The following is an 18,089-nucleotide window of genomic DNA, read 5'->3' on the forward strand; positions in this document are numbered from 1 at the left end:
AAGTCTAACAGAGCCGAAATAAAAAATCACAATACTACTTTTTAACGAATATTGTTATTATTATTAAATAAACACAAATTATGCTTACATAAAAAATTTAATAACATTATATAAAAATATGAGTAAAAGTTAATAAAAATATTAGTAAAAATTATATAAAATATAAATAAATATTATTTTTAAATATAAAATTTTGTATTAGCAATTGTTTTTATTAAATTATGATTGACTATAGTCAAAATGGTGATGATAATATTAACAAACATTGTTATACAATTAATGCAATAGGTTAAACTGTTTCTTGCGTTGTATAAACAAACAAATTGTGATGTCAAAAGATCAAGCAGTTCAGTATCAAACTCTACAATAGGAGAGATGTATTAAACAAGATTCGGATTTCGAGATCCGTACTCAACCCCGTTGAGAAATTTGGTGGGATCTTCTTTTCCTTACCTATGCATGTACTGTATAAGTTTATTCCATCCAACAGAGGAAATATGTTTAATTACACTTCTACTATTACACACCCCTCTTACTAAGTCAATTTAATAATGCCCAAAACATGCATTTACAATTAGTTACCATCCATTACCAAGACATTTAATATCGTCCAAATAGAGCATGTCATCAACAAAGAGATCTTCAACAATCTCCAATAAATAAAAAAAGACATAAACTTGCATTCACTTGTAAGAAAAAAAAACATGCTCATTTGAATTCTTATAACTAACCAAACAAAATGGTACAGTGGAATAAATCAGAATGTCAAAAGCTATTGAGCACTTCTCTTTTTATTTTTAGTTTTCTGTTTGAGATTTCTTCACTAACTCAACATTATGAAGTTCATGAAACTTAGATCCAAACCTTATTCATTTCAGTCTGTAGGAGAAATTATTAGGTTTGTGTTCCAAATCCTCATCCTCGCCTTTTTTTTCTTTTTGTCCTTTGGTTATAATCCAAATTAGAATATCAGCTTATAGATCTGATAATGTTAAGAAAATGGATTTGCTTTAAGATAAATGAATTAACAACTTCAGGCATTATTGTAATCATTGACGGTGTCAAGTTTCTATCTATCTTTACAAGGTAAAACATCACAAGGTAAAATACTTTTTAAAAAAAGACTTATCTTCTTGCCTTGTAAATAAAGTTTCAATATAAATGATTCTTGTTTCAGTTTCCATTGCTGTCCAAGAGTGTACGCTTGAAGAAACTAATTGCAACAACATCATCATCCAATGAAGACAATGAGATTCATCAAAGAAGTAGATGAGAAGAAGAGAATCTGTAGGCTAGTGGACTGTAAGAAAACTATCTGTACAAGTTCAAAACGAGAGGTTAACAATTAATGCGTGTGGTGGTGCAAATGCTCGTCTTTGAACAGGTGAGAAGTGGAGAGATGATGAGTAGCTCAGGGACTTTGAGTCCTGGTTCTGTTAATGATGGACTCTAAATCTCTAAGTCTTCTTCTTCTTCTTCCACAAGCATGAATCATTAGAAGAAGAAAGAAAAGAGTTCATATTTTATAGTTGGCTCTTTGTGGCTTTGTTCTTCCTTAGTTGGTACAATGTTTTAGTTTGGAAGTGTTAAAAACAGAAAAATGGTTCTTGAAATAATATGATGATAGTAATTCTTGTTCTTTTTTAGAATTTTCAATTTATGATTGTTCATTAATATTCTTGTTTTTTTAATAAACTAAAAAGACCAAAACAACTTATATTGGCAAGTCTGCCTACTAATAAATGGTTCCGGAGATTGTTCAACTTTGGACTAGCATCAGGACAGTCTCTCGAGACTTCAGATAAAGAAGTGATAGTCTGTTAATTTACTCAACCATATTGAAATTCATATTGGGTACTAGAGATGATTCACTTTGGACACATTATCAGCTACTTTAGTTTCATCTCAATTTTGAACATTTAAGGTAACAACAGTAATATCAACTAAACAAAAATAGGTAATATTTTGCATTCTGTTTTATGCACTTAAACGATACTAAAGCATTTTGCGAAAGTAATTCGAGAGAGAGAGGTAAAATAGTATAAAACGTATTCACAGGTAGGGATACTACTAAAATCCACTTCTGGTATTTTTTTAACTGTTCTCGTTCCAAACTAATCGTTAACCTGAAAAAGTTAACAAAACATATAAAAGGTTTTAGTAACGAGATTATAGCTTTTCTACACGTATCTCATGGTTTGGCAACGGTAACTTTACGTACCTGATGAATTCCTTCTCCATCGGTTTATTCTGAAGTATTGGCTAACCGGAGTTTCTGGAACCGGTATGCATTTTCCGATCACCGCCAAAGGCCAACTGGTTAAATATAAAAACACAAAACAGAAAGTATCTGGTGAGTTTATGAACATGATTAACAACCTTAGACAAAGTTAACAAAACAAACCTGATGGAACCTATCCCAATACAGATGAGCCACATCTCCCAGTCAAGCTTAATCGTTGAGGCAAATGTTCCAAGGAACTCGACGATGACTACCTATTAAAAACATTTAACAACGAGCAATAAACCGTTTATGTATGTTCCCTGATGTAATTTACTTTGCAGGAAAAGGAGAGAGAGATGATCAGTACCTGGAGCACAATGGTGATACAGATGATGCCCACAAAGAGGTGATTACGGAGAACTCCTTGGAAAATGTTAAATTCATCTGGCTTTCGTGCGTTGAACTCGTTGAAGATCTAACAAAATTAGAATCAAGTTTGTTTTCTGATGTGTCCAAGCTTTTTTTCTTAGTACAGAGGAGTCAGTGTCTATCTTTTTACCTGGCAGATGACAAAAGCATTGAAGATGACTGTATTCTTCACTCTCTCGGCGTTGGGTTTATGATCCAGATTAAGGATACTTATTCCACGGAAATTGAGGACTAACAAGACTGTCACTTGGTACATCGCCTAATCATATGCAAAAACAATTGGAGCAGCAGATAAAAGGGTTAGATAATGTGATCTTTAGACAGGTGAGGGAAAGAAGAAGAAGATAACTTACTTGTACAAACAAGTTTCTCCACATGATATTGGTGATGAGAGGTTCTCTGAAAACAAGAGATAGATATGTAAATGGGAAGAGAAATTGAGATTATTCAGACTTTAGACATGCTCAAGCTCAAGTCGTACCTTCTGCCAACAGGATCTCGATCCATCAAGTGATCGGTTGGTGGTTCGGTGGCCAAAGCAAGAGCCCCAAGAGTATCCATTATAAGATTGACCCAGAGGAGCTACAAAGTTAGGGGAGACCAGTCTTTACTAACAGTGAATGCTTTTGTGCAGATGAGAAAGAATAAATGTAATATATCGAACCTGTACTGCAGTTAGAGGGACATCGCCCGAGGATATGGCAGCCACGACATTGATGACAAGAGCTGCGACATTAACCGTGAGCTGAAACTGGATGAACTTTTGTATATTGGCATACACAGATCGACCCCAGCGGACAACCTAGAGGAATCACATCATTACTAAAAATGAATATCCAATTCAAGATAACTATAAAGATCATAAAACCCCCAAAGCATACTAACCTTCACAACGGATTCGAAGTTGTCATCCAAGATAATGATGTCCGACTTTTCCTTTGCAACTTCCGTGCCTTGGATACCCATAGAGAGACCTATATCTGCCTGAAATTCAGAGGAAAAAAGAATTTTTTTTCTAATATTAATAGTGTTCATTCAAGGTTACACATACGAGGTTGAGTAAATATATTGATTGAACCTCATGCAGTGCAGGAGCATCATTGGTTCCATCACCAGTCACAGCCACGACGTGTCCCTTTCTCTTCAGCGATTGCACAAGAAGAAGTTTGTCATTGGGTGATGATCTACCCATTACCTTCAAGTTTACAAACAATGTCATCAGCTACCATTAAACAACTGCCTTTGATCACAACTTAAATCGTGAGACTCTTACAGATATCTCTTCACAAATCCTATCTCTTTCTGCTTCTGAATAGGCACGGAATACTTTTCCTTCAATCAGATTAGGCTCACTAGCATCTGAGTCTGAAGCTAATATACCGCATTCCAGTGCAATGGCTTTGGCAGTTTGAATGTTATCACCAGTCACCATTCGAACCTGAAGCCAATAGTGGATATTTGAAGATTATGCACGCCCATGAGAAATAGAGCAGTCTAGAAAATAAACAAAATATGAATGGAAACTCTCCGGGAAGGAAGCATATGGGATGTCAACGGACCTTGACTCCTGCTTTTTGACAAAGTAGAACTGAATTTTTGACACCTGGGCGACATGGATCCTACAATGTAGAAGAATTTGCAATAAGTAATGCTTACCTAAATACCAACCAATATGGTTTACAGAATCACATCAGGGAGCAAGGTACTGCTTACCTTGATACCAACAATAGCCAACAGCACAAGTTCATCCTCAGGTAATACCCATCTAGAAAGTTGATCTTCATCAGTTGGAATCTTATCCGCTTCAAAATTTCTGAAGGCAATTGCAACACAACGGAGACTCCTTGCAGCCATATCATTGATAGCATTTTTTAACTCGGCCATCTAAAACAAGAAGACTTGATTCAGAGAAAAAAAACAAGTATTTTATATCAAAGCTCGCATTGCCATATCTGGCACTAATCTGAGAACAAAAGCTTAATAGCGTAAAAGAAAAACAAATAAAGAGTGGTTTTAACTTGGACTTGCAGTAAGCGAACGGTCTTCAATCAAGACACCAAATCTTTACAACAAATTATATCATGATAAAGGGACTCAGTGATCAACCTTATCTCCACTCATATCAACAGGACTCTCATTCTCATCCATATAGTGTGTGCAGGAACCCAAGACAATTTCGGCAGCGCCTTTCCAGTGAACATGGACAGTCGAATCTGGCTGAAATTGAATTAAAAACCTTATTAAGATGCTGATTAACAAGGGGAAACATCCACAAACGATAAATTTAAGTTAAAAAAAAAACAAAGAGCAAAGGATGCTAAGAATAAGGAAACACAGTACTGATTTCACTGCTACGCCTCCACGTTTCTGCTCTGAGTTGAATGGGAAAAAATGTACAGCAGAAGACTCAGACCTAAGAGCGTCGAAATCCATGCCTAACTGCAGTGCTCAAAAAATATTCGAAGGATTAGTTCTCCACTCAGCTATATAAACTGTAACCAGGGAAATGTAGCTGGAAAATAAACCTTTATCGCCCAATTGAGAATAGCTCTTTCTGTTGGCGATCCAGAAACCTGAACCTCACCACTCTGTTACATATACATTATTACATTAAATCAACTGAGGTAGAAACCAAATGGAAAATCAGATAAGTTCCCAGGGAATTTATCCTACTTCAGATCGGAACACACTGCCCGTTGTGTTATGAGCAATTCCCTCAACAAGTATAGATGTAAAAGGAGGTGGCAATTTCGAGCTGCTGTCAGGAGGATCCATCTTTTGGAACCCAGTATAACACTCAACAACGGTCATCTGAAAAAATAGAAAGTATTAGAGGTTTCGCTTGTTGGGCACACATTTCAAATACCCACATCTAGGAAAACGCGTACTAAAACTGTAACTTGAACGGCTGAGGCTTTATATTGCTAATTGTTAGTGTGTTAGCAAATAAAAAAAAAGAAGAAGGAAAAGCACTAAGATTCACCTCATTTAAGGTCAAAGTTCCCGTCTTATCACTGCAAATTGTTGTTGCAGAGCCCATGGTCTCACAGGCGGAAAGCCTACGCACCTGAAATTAAAATTCGTATAAGCTTCCAATATCATTCACTATATGAATTTGTATTAATTTTAGTACAAACTTATCGAGTCCCAAAATAGAAGATACATACCAAAGCTTTATCTGCCATCATTTTTCTCATGGAATAGGCAAGACTGCCAGTAAGAAGTACAAAAGATATCAGTCACGAAAGACAAACTCGTTCCAGTGAATTTTACAGCAGATTCATCAATTTCTATTCATTTGAACATGTAATAAAGAGGCCAAAGCAATTGCTATCATTAAAATATTTATATAGAAGATAGTAGACTTACGTCAAGGTAACAGCCAAAGGAAGCCCTTCAGGAACTGCTACTACAACGATTGTTACCTACAATACTCAAAAGGTTGAGCTGACTGGTCAGACATATGAATAAGAAGCTGACGATGGTATTAGCCATGCTGATTTCTTCTGAGAAACACTTACTGCAACGGTGATGATTTTAACAAGATCATCTAGCACGTGATCAAATTTGGTATGTCCTCCAACGAACTGTGGGGCTCCATTTGCACCCTTCGTGTGACCAGTAAAATAGCTGCAGAGAACAAAGATTAGTTGAATGACAAGTGAGATTTACTCCATGTGGTACTTAGTTGTCAGAAGAAAATGTAACCGCACCGGACGACAAGGACAAATAATACAACGCCAGCAACTGTAAGCCCCACAATTCCGATAAATGTTGCAACACCATTCAAGCGTACCTGAAGGAAGCAAAGTAGGTACGAATTCTGAGCAACAAATTTTTCTTAAAAAAATGAGCAGATAAAGGGTTGATACTCACCTGCAATGGTGTTTCTCCACCATTGTCTTCTGAGACACTAGCCATTAGTAAACCCCATTCAGTGTTGACCCCTACCCCAGTAACCTGAGTTACAAAGATAAATTTTAGACTAAAATAAGCAATTCAGGAAGAAACTACCCTTTTCAGAAGTTTTGAACGCACTCGAGTCAAATTTTCTCTCATAAAAACATGTTTTGCTGCAGAGAATCTCCAACCAAGGATACTTAGTTAAAAAACTCTCCAATTTTTCTTTACAAAGACTACAGTTACTCTGTCACAGAAAGTAAAGTTGATGTTCGTCAAGTCTTACCAACATTGTGCCATGGCCATCTGCAACTTTGCAACCAGACATTAGGAATGGATTCTTAGTAGAGTTTTTGTGAACCTGCGAAAAAACAGTTTGCTCAGACACATGAAATGCAAAGATGGCACCGTTGCAAAATGCAAAGGCAGAGTGTAACACGTACAATTTTGCTTTCCCCAGTCATGCTGGACTCATCAACCGCAAGGGAATGACCAGCAACTAAAACTCCATCAGCAGGTACCTAAGGAAATTGTTTTCAGATTAAACATAAATTATGTCTATACTGAACTTCGAAAAAGAACTACTGCATTGAAAAATTTGTGCAACTTGCCTGATCACCAATATTGAGAGGTATGATATCGCCTACCACAATGTCATAAATTGAAATTTCAACTCTTCTCCCATCGCGGGTAACCTAAGCATGCCACGATGCACTTTCAAAAATTAAACCAACAAAAATGATATTATCCTTTAGCTGCATGATTATCCAAGCTCTAACCTCTAGACGTATATTTCTCTTCTCCTCATTTAAGTTCTGGAATTGAAGAGATTGGCGATAATCACTGGTAGCTGCCAAGGGAAAAGGTATTGAAATTAGTGTAATACATGCAGCAATCACATATATGAGTGAAATCAGGTTTAGTAAAGAATATCAATACCTGTCACCACAATGACAAGAAGAACGGCAAAAGCAATGCTGATGCCATCGTACCATCCCTTTTCAATACCCTAAGAAGGCCGCAAAAGAGATACCGAAAGCTCAGGAAAAATTTAAGAAACTATACAACTTTGGATAATGGAGATAAAACAACTTTCTACTCTCATAGAGCAAAGGATGAGTATAAAAGCATAGGAACGGATAGTCAATAGCTTCAGCGTACGGAAGACAGAAAAAAATGTTTTTTAATTCCTGGAAAGTCTTGTTTTATAATATTTTGTCAACTATTATAAAACAATGTCACTTAGAAAATGACCCAATGTTTCAAGGCATGCGCTGAGAAATATACAATGTACCAGTTCCTAAACTGAATACCTCGGTCTTTATTCCCAATGCCAAAGAAGCAGCTGCTGCGACAATCAGTATGATCAAAGTAAGATCTTGAGAAGCTTCCCATACAAACCTCTGTTGTACATGATTAAACAAAAAAAACGAAGGAATTAGATATTAATTAACTGGAATAGCCCCACAGATTGAAGCGGATAAATATTAGCCTAGTAGAAGCTGCTAGAAAAAAAAAGTAAATGTTTAAAGTATTAATACCCAGAAACTCCTCCCTTTCTTCTGGGGGTATGTGTTTGATCCAAAAGCAGATTTCCTTTTCGATATGTCATCATCATCCCCATGTATACCTTTCTCCAAGTTTGTTTTCAACAGGCCAGATAACCCTTTGACCTAATGAAATAAAACAGAGAATAAACATAAATGAATAAGTTTTATGGCTGAGAAATAAAGTAAAAAATGAGCTAAAGCAAAGACAAACCCCTCCAAGTTCTTGCAGAGCTCCTATATTTTGATCTCTTGATATCGATACAATTTGCTCCTGTCCAATACCAAAATCACCACCGCCAGGAGAGGGAGGTGAACTTGTAATAATTCCTTAAAAAGAGAAATAAACATCAGTCAACTACATACAACAAAATATATTATAATGGCAATCACTCAATCCCTATGACACTGCAGGGGAACAAATAATAATAAGGAAAAGAATAAGAAACTGAAAAAGTTACCATTAACGCGGCTAGCAGCTGCTTTAAAAAGGTGTGCAGCCTAAGGAAGCAAACAGCATTGATTAGACACCGCGTAAGAGTTTACATACAAGTAAAATTAACTAGCAAAGCTTATGTGTATACTCTAATAGCTTGGGCATGCGCTCTCATCTTCCTCAGCATCCGTTTCTTATCTTCTTCCCTTTTCAAGTCCAGAGTATAACGAAACCGACGAGACGCGTTAAGCACAAGCGCCGCTTGCTACAAATTGTTTCCCAGAATGTTAGGATACAAAAGAAATGCAACTTTTAACAGATCAAACAAATGCATTTACCCTCCAACGGCGCAAACGCTCAACGGGAGCATTCTTAGTACTGGTAATGTCGAAGGGACTCTCTTCATACTCAGTGAAGCTGCTCGTTCCAGCCTCCACGTCCTTATCTTCCCCTCGCGGAGAGTTATTGAACTGTCCTTGTCCACCACTCATGGCTACGTCGCAGGAGAGATAACACCTGTTGATTAACCAATACGCTCAAAATTAGAAACAGTTCTTCTTCGTCTTCAAACAGTGAGATCTATAAATCCAAAAACCTCAATCTAGTTCAGAAATGCGATTCGAAGATTTACAGATTAAGAAATCTCGTTCTACTCACCAGCAGCACCGATACGATAACAAACTTTCCGAAACGGAGAAGAACAGTCCGCAAATCACAGAAACGAGAGTTTTCCCGGAAATTCGAAATTCAAATCGAGGAGGAGAATCTGATTCAGTCCAACAAACGTGCAGGATAACATCGTGAATCGCGCCAGAGCGAATCGAATAAACAAACGCACGAAAAGGCTAAGAGGAAAGAGAAAAACATAAAATCTCGGGAAAAGTAAAATATATAAGTTTTCTACGCTGCTTACCTGGATTTATCGACGGAGGAAGAGAAAGTGGAGAGGAGAGGAGTTTCTCAGCAACTTCCCTCTTGCTCTTTTTGATTCTCTGCTAAACTGATTTTTCCAGTCACTTTCTCGAGAAAACAAAAGAAAAAAACGAGGGAGAAACTTCGCGGAAGTAGCGTTGGACTGGTCACTTACTCGGGTCCTCGTGATACTATTTAAAATTGGAAATTTTATAAACAATTAAAGTTATATTCCTTTATTTCCATTTATTAGGTAGTTTATGGTCCATGCTTCCTTTCTATTCAGATTTAAATTTTTAACTAACTTCGATTGCAAAGAACTGTTTCGTTCACAACTCTAATCAATTAAACTAATGTTTAAATTTTAAGTTACCAAAAAAAGAGGATTTTTCTATGATAGCCATAATTAATTTTTTTTCACAAAACTAGTTTTCTATAAGTAAAATGACTAAAAAATTTTATTAAAGAATAAAAATATATGTATACCTTAAAGTTAATTAATCTAGGATTTAGGGCGAAAAAATGAGATTGTGAAGATAGAGTTTCAAATGTTAAAAAATAAAAAATAAATATTCAAAAATTTAAAATAAATAAAAAACTATTTTTATATTTATTTTTATTGAAAACTATTTTTATGTTAAAAACTTAAAAATGACTATTTTGAGAGACTTGTCATATTAAAATTGAGTATTAACATTAGTATTATACAAAAAAAGTGATTACAAATTCAAAATAAGTATTAACAAATCTGTTCACATGTAATTAATTTTCTTAGAAAGTATTGCTAAGCTACCAAATCGCATTAAACACGCCGCATCTGTATAGTGGATTGTGTTTGAAAAGGCTTGTTGTATACTACTGGTTTTGGTGTACTGCTTTTAACAAACAAAAGTTGTTCTACTTTGTGAATAGAAAAAAATGTTGGGAAATCTGTTTTTTTAGAGAAAAAAAAGGTAACTATGTCCCTTTAGACTAATCTGTACTACTTTATGTCCTATTAGACTAATTTTTTCGAAAATGGCAGTAATGCCCTTAAAATTGTAATTTTTAAAAAAAGATAAATAATGAGTTCGACAAGCGGGATCGATCGATCCAGCTTTACAAGTTACAGTGGATCGATCGATCCCGATAATTATTCAGAACAAAAAAACGCGAAATATATACTGATCGACCTGGTCCATTTCACTCGATCGGCGAAGGTCGATTCTTTACAGATCGACCGATCCACTAAGGATAGATCGATCGATCCCGTGCCCAGGAAAGAATCCCAAATCGATTTTTTTGGTTTTGTATGATTATATCCGGGTTGATTCCCACTTGATTTGAACCGACCAAGCATGATTTCAACTCTTTAAGCTCGATTTCTCTGGGACGAAACCCTTAATTTCCCATTCACGAACAAAGGGGGAGAAAATCAAATTCTCACCCAAAGTTCATTAACCCTAACTCACTCAATTCTCTGATTTGGACGATTATTTGGCCTAACTCATACGATTTCGTGAGCTTTTTACGAATCTATCACTCTTTAGTTTGTTCTGCAAAGGTATGAAACTCTATCTCCACTTCTTTTTAGAGTTTGAAAATAGAAAGGTAAAAGGTAAATTTTTGAGTTAGTTAAGATATTTAGGCTTCAATCATGTGTTAAGGTGATGATTAGAAAAGATTTTGTACACAATCATGGTTTAAATCATATTTTTGGGATAGATTTAGGAATTTTAGGTTTTTGTTATTAATAGATATATGCTGTATTGTTTTCAAATTTCAGATATGGAGTTGGAGTTGCCTAATCGTTTATACGGTGAGGGATTGGAACCTCAGGTTAAGAAGATTAATAACAGCTGCCGACTAAAACTTCTCGAGTTGCTAAAAGAAAAAATGGAACCAGAATTCGATGAAGTTATGAAAGATCCCATTTTTTCACAGATTATGGTTATCCAGAAGAATGATCTGAAGTTTTCGGCGAGGTTGGTACACTCTTTCTTGTGTAAGGAGTTGATGACAAGCAAGAGACATGAGAAGTGGTTCACTTTCGCTAGGAGACCTATGCGTTTTGGATTGCAAGAGTATCATGCTGTCACTGGTCTGAAAGTGAAGCGAGAGAATAACAATGGGCTAGTGACATGGAAAGACGATAATGGTTTTTGGAGCAAGCAGATAAAGACAAATGAAAAAATAAATTTGCAGATCATAAAAAAGAAGCATTTGGAAGAGAGCAATACCTGGACTTGGGTTGATAGGGTGAGACTGATATATCTTTGCGTTATTATGGGTGTGGTGATGGGAAAGGATGAGAAGGTGAATATCCCGCATCTGTACATGAAGTTGGCGATGGATTTGGAGAAGCTTCGGAATTACCCATGGGGTATGTATTCGTTTGATTTCCTTCTGAAGCAAATTAATAAAACAAGGCATAAATTAGAGCAGAAAGAGGGGTATCTGATAGAAGGATTTTTGTTTGGTTTCCAAATTTGGATAATGGAAGTTGTTCTTGCTTTAGGAGAGATTTGTGGCACAAAAGTCAGTAAAAATTTTACAGGTCCACTGTGTGGTAATTGGAGAGGATGTGCAAAATGTTCTTATGAAGATATCATTGGCGTTGAGAACTTATTCCCAGAAAACGTATGCAAATTTTTTTTTCAAATTAAAATATTTATTGTCTTGTTCACTTTACTAATGATTTGATTGTTTGTAGGAGATTTTGCATTCATTCATGGAATCCCACATAGATGGAGTGGTCCTTTTGGCAACTGATTTTGTACAGAAGGATGAGAAGAAAGATGAAAGAGTAGATCGTATTTTAGATATGATCAATAGTAAACATGATTGGAACAATCATGTTTGGGGAGTAAAAGAAGCTACAAACTCTGAATTTGAGGAATCTGGCGAAGAGAAAGGAGATGATCAAAGAGCTGATACTGAGAGAGGTGAAAATAGTCATGTTGCAGGGAATGTTGATGGCACAGCTGATGTTTCGGGAAGAAACAAGAGAAAGCATGCAGACCGAGGAGCAGAGTCAAGGAAGAAGAATGTTTTGTGCCACCTAGCTGCTTCATCAAAAGGAAATATTGACACAGATATGAAAAATTTCTTGGAGGATCTGGTACAAGCTTCTTTTACTACTTTTGGGGAAAAATTCTGTCAGCAGTTCTCGGACAGGTTGGGTAAGATTGAGACTGAGGTTACACAACTCAGGACAGCTTCAGAGAGAACTGAGCAATTTGAGACCGTTGTAACCGACAGATTGGGGAAAATTGAGGCTGAGGTTACACAGCTCAGGACAAGTTTAGTGGTGACTGAATTGATGGGAAAGAGTGATCAAGCAAGCGGTCCTAGCTTGACCAAAATCAACAGTGGTCCTAGCACCAGCAAAAAAGGCACTGCTCCATCAAAGAAAAAGGTAACTATTAAGAGAAAGAGTTAAAATTTGTTGAAAGCTTGGAACTAGGCGATGGAATGTAGGTCTTTGAAGCTAGGTTGTTAGAACTTGGAATGAGGCGGTAATATGTATTTGAAACTTGTCGTTTATGTAATCACTATATTTAATGTAATATGTATTTGGAAGTTTGTGTGTTTATTATGGATTTCGAACTTGGCGTTTATGTCTATTCTCTGTTTTGAACATGCAATTTGTATGTGTAATTTGTAATTGTACGTGTTTGTCAACAGGCTGTAAAAAACCAAGAGTTAAAGACTGCTGATTCGTGTGTCAATTTACCTCGTGCAAAAGTTACTCAATCATCAGCTAGTGATCTTAGTATGGGTACACAAGAGTTTTTGGAAAGTTGCATGAAGAACCTTCCATTAGACACATTTGTGAAAGGTTTGAATCCTTCTCAAGCTAAAGTCGAAGATTCATTGGATTGGTTGGAACTTCCAAAATCATTGAAGAAGCCAACAGATTCATTGGAACTTCAAAAATCATTGAAGAAGCCAGCGATCCGATTAGATTACCGAGATATAGAGCTAGACGGCGAAAATTTCCCTGATCGCTGCTTGGTGTTTGTGCATCCTACAGATTTTAAGAAGATGCAGGACTGGCAAGATACACGAACGTATGTTATTCCTTTGTATATATCATTCGGTTGATTGTCTTAATAATTGACATCTCTACCATTGTATTTTGTTTACAGAGCTACACAGATTGGTCCTTCTATGTTAGACGGTGATTTAGCCGGACGTATTATGTCTGCCAGCAGTTGGCTTAAAAATTACGTAAGCATTCGACTGGTTATTTCTATAAAATGTTACCTATTATATTACTGTATACATTATAGATTTGTCTTTGTTTTTGTAGGAAATTGATGCTATAATGTATGTTTTCCGGGAAAGAACAACATTGAAACGATGGAACGTAGACCGTGTTGCTTTCATGACATGCGTCTTCAGCGACCTCATTGCTAAGGATTACCAGAATTTCTGTAAGGGTATTAAGAAATACACTATGGATCCATTACTACTGCAATACGGTAAAGGTGAACTGCCTTCCCATGGAAAAACACAGATGTTGTGGATTGTCGATGTGGATCGGATGTACGTTCATGTCTGGGTCAATTGCAACCATTGGATTGCTTTATGCATCAGTTTTGTGACTAGGAATATCCAGGTGTTTGACTGCGGGGGTAAAAAAAAAATCAAGGAAGTGGAAGCTTTCGCGCAGCTTATTCCTCGGATTGTCAAGGCCGTGCAGTCATTGACAATACAGAAGCATTTCCACATCACTCCGTACAATGTTTCCTATGTACCTATGAGTGGTCTTAACCGACTTCAATGTCATTGTGGTGTGTACACTATAAAACGTCTTCTTGAAATCAACCACTCTATAAGCCTTTGAAGCCTTAGAAATCAACCGAGCTAATCCCTTCCCCCTGAAATATGATATCACATTATTCAACAAATGATGAATACAAATACCATGTCTCGCTAGCGGATACACTTTCTCCAGTGCCTTCCCTATTGACACTTGTCTATCCGAAATAAAAGCCAAACCATTATCATCAGCAACAACAACTTTTAATTCTCTCATAAACCATTCCCAAGACTGCTCATTCTCAGAGTCTACTATCCCAAATGCAATAGGATATAAATTTGAATTTCCATCTATAGCAGTTGCAACCAGTAGCACCCCTTTGAATTTACTCTTCAAGAATGTTCCATCGACAACAATGACACGCCTCATGACTGTGTTAAAGCCTCTGATCGATTGACCAAACGCTATAAACAGATATCGAAATCTACCATCGACGTCAGTCTTGTAAGAGGAATGTGTACCCGGATTGGCCTCTCGCAGCATGTGCAAATATTTTGGTACTTTCCCATAACTTTCCTCTGGAATACCTCTAACAGCGTTGACTGCATATTCACGGGAATCCCATGCTAAAGAATCAAAGATCTCACATCCATAATCATTACGCATAATCTGAACAATATCTTTCGCTTTAGGCCCTTCCTTGATACCTTCATATTTATGCATTATCAGATTGCCTATCGTTTTCGCTGAAGCTGTCCTTCCGGCACTGGTTTTGTTTGAAGGTGCGCAGGAATGTACACCGACATACTTCTTAATAATAAAATATGTGGAGCCCTTCAAACACTCAGCTCGAGCACCCCAAAAGCACACCTTATCAGCGCATCTAATACACCAAACTGATTTATTGGAGTTGGTAACTGTGTAGTGAAAGTTATGCTTCATTGCACATAACTCAAACCTCGCTTTCAAAACTGTTTTGTTGAGGAAAAGATCTCCCGTCTTAACCAATTCGACCACCTGACTCTTTGCCAATTTTTCTCTGTTTTCTTTTTCAGAATTGATCTTCTCAGCATCATCATCATCTCCTTCAACCTCGTCTTGCTTCATTTTTCCTTTCTTCTTCTCGTTATGCTTGTCAGCATCATAATCATCTCCATCAACTTCACTTTGCTTCATCTTCCCTTTCTTCTTCTCGTTATGCTTAGCCCCCTTAACAATATTTGAAGCAGTCCCAATGTCACAAGGATTTCGCTTGTTCTCTTCACTAGTACTTGCATCAGTTGGCATCTTATTAAGATCAATATCGATCTTATTTGGATTTCCTTGCTTTGCTTTATAGCTGACACACAATTGAGTTGACTGATGCTTCTTACAAAACCCTAGAAAATTTTAAACTTGCCTTGAGTTTCCAATGATCACTGGTGGACAATTTGATGAATTGATCAATCCAATAGGAAGGTAACTCAACTCCAAATCAGCATCTGTTTCTTCAAAACCAAAATCCTCTATAACAATTTTCTGTAACTCTTCGAGAGAAGACTTCAATTCCAAAGCAAGTAACCTTCCCCCTTTCTTTTTATCAACATTAAAACTCCAACCTGAAGATACAACCAATTCCCAAACACCACATGAAGCATAAACATGAATCATGGTAGAAATAATGTGAAAATTTTGTGAAAATTTTGTGAACAATCAATGGAATATAGAAGACGGCGAAGAAGGTTGCCAAGGTTTTTTTGTCGTTTTTTTTTTGTTCTTTTTCGTTTTTTTTTTTTTTTAAAAATCGATTTTTAAAAAAAATATAAAAGTGAATAAAATCAAATATTTTGTTTCCATATTTTTAGGAACTGATTTCTTATCCGTAGAATACAACTAATATGTAGAAATCAATTTCTACAGTTTTTTTAGAATTATAGTAATTTTTAGAATTTGATTTCTACATGTTTTAGATTTATAGTAAATCTATAGAAGTCGGTTTCTACATGTTTTAGAATTAGATTAATGTGTAGATTTTGATTTCTAAGAATTTTAGAATGGTAGGTTAAGCGCGGAATGTGTATTCTACATATTTGTAGAATACTCATATTTACGTAGATCACTTATTCTAAACATTGTAGATTCAATGAAAAAAATAGATTTCGTTTTCTACTTCGTAGAATGTCATTTCTACTTTTTTTAGAACATAATCTGAAATTTATAATTTTAACTTTTTTATAACTGGAAAATATACCATTAAGTTCATATAGGTACTTTAACAAATGTTACTATTTTTCCAAATTTTTTTTGTTTGTAAAACTATTTATTAAAATTATTTTCATAAATATTAAAGGGTATTATAGGAAAATATAGGAAAATATGACACAAAATATAGATTAGTCTAAAGGGACATAGTTACTATTTTTTTGCTCTAAAAAAAACAGTTTTCCCAAAAATCTTCTACTTTGTGAAAAGAAAATAACATTTTTAGTGCCGGTTTAGATGATGGACAAACAGTATGACCCTTCCGGGTCTAATTTCGAGTTCTTTTCTTTTTTTAATAATTAAATGCCTGATTCAAAATACATATTTGTATGCAAAGAAAAATAATACGAGGGTCCAAAAATTTTTATATAAAAAATTTAGCATAAATTTTATTAAAAAGTTACTTATAATATTTTGAAAAACTATTTATCATAAACTTTTAATAAAAAAAAAATTTAGGGGTTTAAAAAAAGATTTAGGACTCGCTATAATTATTGAATCGGCCCTGAGGACTCGCTATAATTATTGAATCGGCCCCGTAGGGTGTGACTGGTAACCATCAAGGAACATTAGGAATGATTAGGAAAAAAATGAATAGGAATAAAATTTGGGAACGATGAGGAACAAGAGTTCCTTATCAAAATTAACAAGGAACAAATTTGCATTATAATTCTCTACAAAAAAAGGAATGAGAAGGAATGAAGAGGAAAAAATATTCCTCACGAATGGTAACATTTTTGAGAAACATTAAGGAATGCAGTGTTCCTCTTCGTTCTCTTGGTTACCATTTAAACCCGTAGGGTTTAATAAGGAATACATGTTAGACTTGTGGTGTGAGCCGTTTAATAATATATATAAACTTACCGAAAGAAAAATACTCCCACTTGTGGAAATATATTTTCAGAAACTAATAAAGATGGAATGTTATGTGGAATAACCGTAACTACATAAGCTCTTTACCAAATATTTTCCGAGTTTTTTTTATGCTAAATATTTTCCGAGTTTTTAAGCTAAAGTATGAATTATGCAGATTCGTTTTCCATCTTCACTGGAGAACATTTATCATGTCACAGATTTTCTATCTTTATTATTAATTAACATTACTCATGGAGAATTGGAGATAACTACACAGAGTTTACTTTTTAGAAGAATCAAATATTTCGATTTTCAGTGTGAAAATATTCTGTAAGGTGTGATCGACACCAAATTCATATTTATTATTTATACGTAACTGAAAATCTATGGATTAGAATTTGATGTTTAACTAAATTGTCAAGAGAAATAAACAAAATGAATATTCACGCTGAAAATACGTTTGCGGAAAGCCATGAACAAGTTAAGACCGTCATTACCTCCTCGTGACGTACTAATGTTCTAAATTCTGCCTACATCATGTTGACTCACGAGATACATTTATTATATTAATGGAGACAGTATTATGTTATGGTTTGAGAACGAAATCTCCTTTTTAAAAGTTACTGCCAATGGTTTATCTTCTTAAAGTATTTGATTTTGAGTGTGGGGGGGGGGGGGGGGGGGGGGGGGGGGGGGGGTTGGTATTCGATAAAAAAAATCAGTCCAAAATTTCACACTCGTAGTGTATAATTTCATGTGGAGCAGCATTGAAAGACATTGTCCATGTGAGTTTTCTAA

General features: G+C 35.6%; 2 protein-coding genes across 3 annotated transcripts; one reads left to right on the top strand and one right to left on the bottom strand.

The window, feature by feature from the left end:
* Positions 1-1,876: 1,876 nt before the first annotated feature.
* LOC103861916 (calcium-transporting ATPase 10, plasma membrane-type) lies at positions 1,877-9,649 on the bottom strand. Of its 2 annotated transcripts, none has more exons than XM_009139627.3 (36): positions 9,450-9,619; positions 9,194-9,381; positions 8,875-9,052; positions 8,685-8,801; positions 8,562-8,601; positions 8,315-8,430; positions 8,095-8,226; positions 7,867-7,956; positions 7,493-7,562; positions 7,333-7,403; positions 7,165-7,248; positions 6,997-7,074; positions 6,840-6,914; positions 6,530-6,613; positions 6,367-6,449; positions 6,175-6,283; positions 6,023-6,078; positions 5,821-5,863; positions 5,637-5,720; positions 5,327-5,464; positions 5,179-5,241; positions 4,994-5,092; positions 4,760-4,870; positions 4,367-4,537; positions 4,213-4,272; positions 3,927-4,091; positions 3,732-3,848; positions 3,539-3,637; positions 3,318-3,455; positions 3,135-3,235; positions 3,007-3,052; positions 2,784-2,912; positions 2,592-2,699; positions 2,405-2,496; positions 2,222-2,316; positions 1,877-2,126 (listed from the first exon to the last, which is right to left on the bottom strand). In XM_009139627.3, the coding sequence occupies exons 3-36, from the start codon at positions 9,025-9,027 to the stop codon at positions 2,122-2,124; spliced, it is 3,222 nt and encodes a 1,073-aa protein (XP_009137875.1). In that variant the 5' UTR covers positions 9,028-9,052; positions 9,194-9,381; positions 9,450-9,619; the 3' UTR covers positions 1,877-2,121. The 2 variants fall into 2 exon arrangements, with proteins under 2 accessions (XP_009137875.1, XP_009137874.1); XM_009139626.3 differs by having other exon boundaries at positions 1,886-2,126; positions 9,194-9,302; positions 9,450-9,649.
* A 1,566-nt stretch (positions 9,650-11,215) lies between these two features.
* Positions 11,216-14,279, top strand: LOC103861090. The gene is made up of 6 exons (XM_033287440.1): positions 11,216-11,810; positions 11,931-12,067; positions 12,141-12,845; positions 13,115-13,500; positions 13,579-13,660; positions 13,743-14,279. Exons 1-6 carry the CDS (start codon positions 11,216-11,218, stop codon positions 14,277-14,279), a joined length of 2,442 nt encoding a protein of 813 aa, XP_033143331.1.
* Positions 14,280-18,089: the final 3,810 nt, after the last annotated feature.

The sequence above is a fragment of the Brassica rapa genome, chromosome A03 (assembly GCF_000309985.2).
Source record: "Brassica rapa cultivar Chiifu-401-42 chromosome A03, CAAS_Brap_v3.01, whole genome shotgun sequence".
NCBI classification, from domain to species: Eukaryota; Viridiplantae; Streptophyta; class Magnoliopsida; order Brassicales; family Brassicaceae; genus Brassica; species Brassica rapa.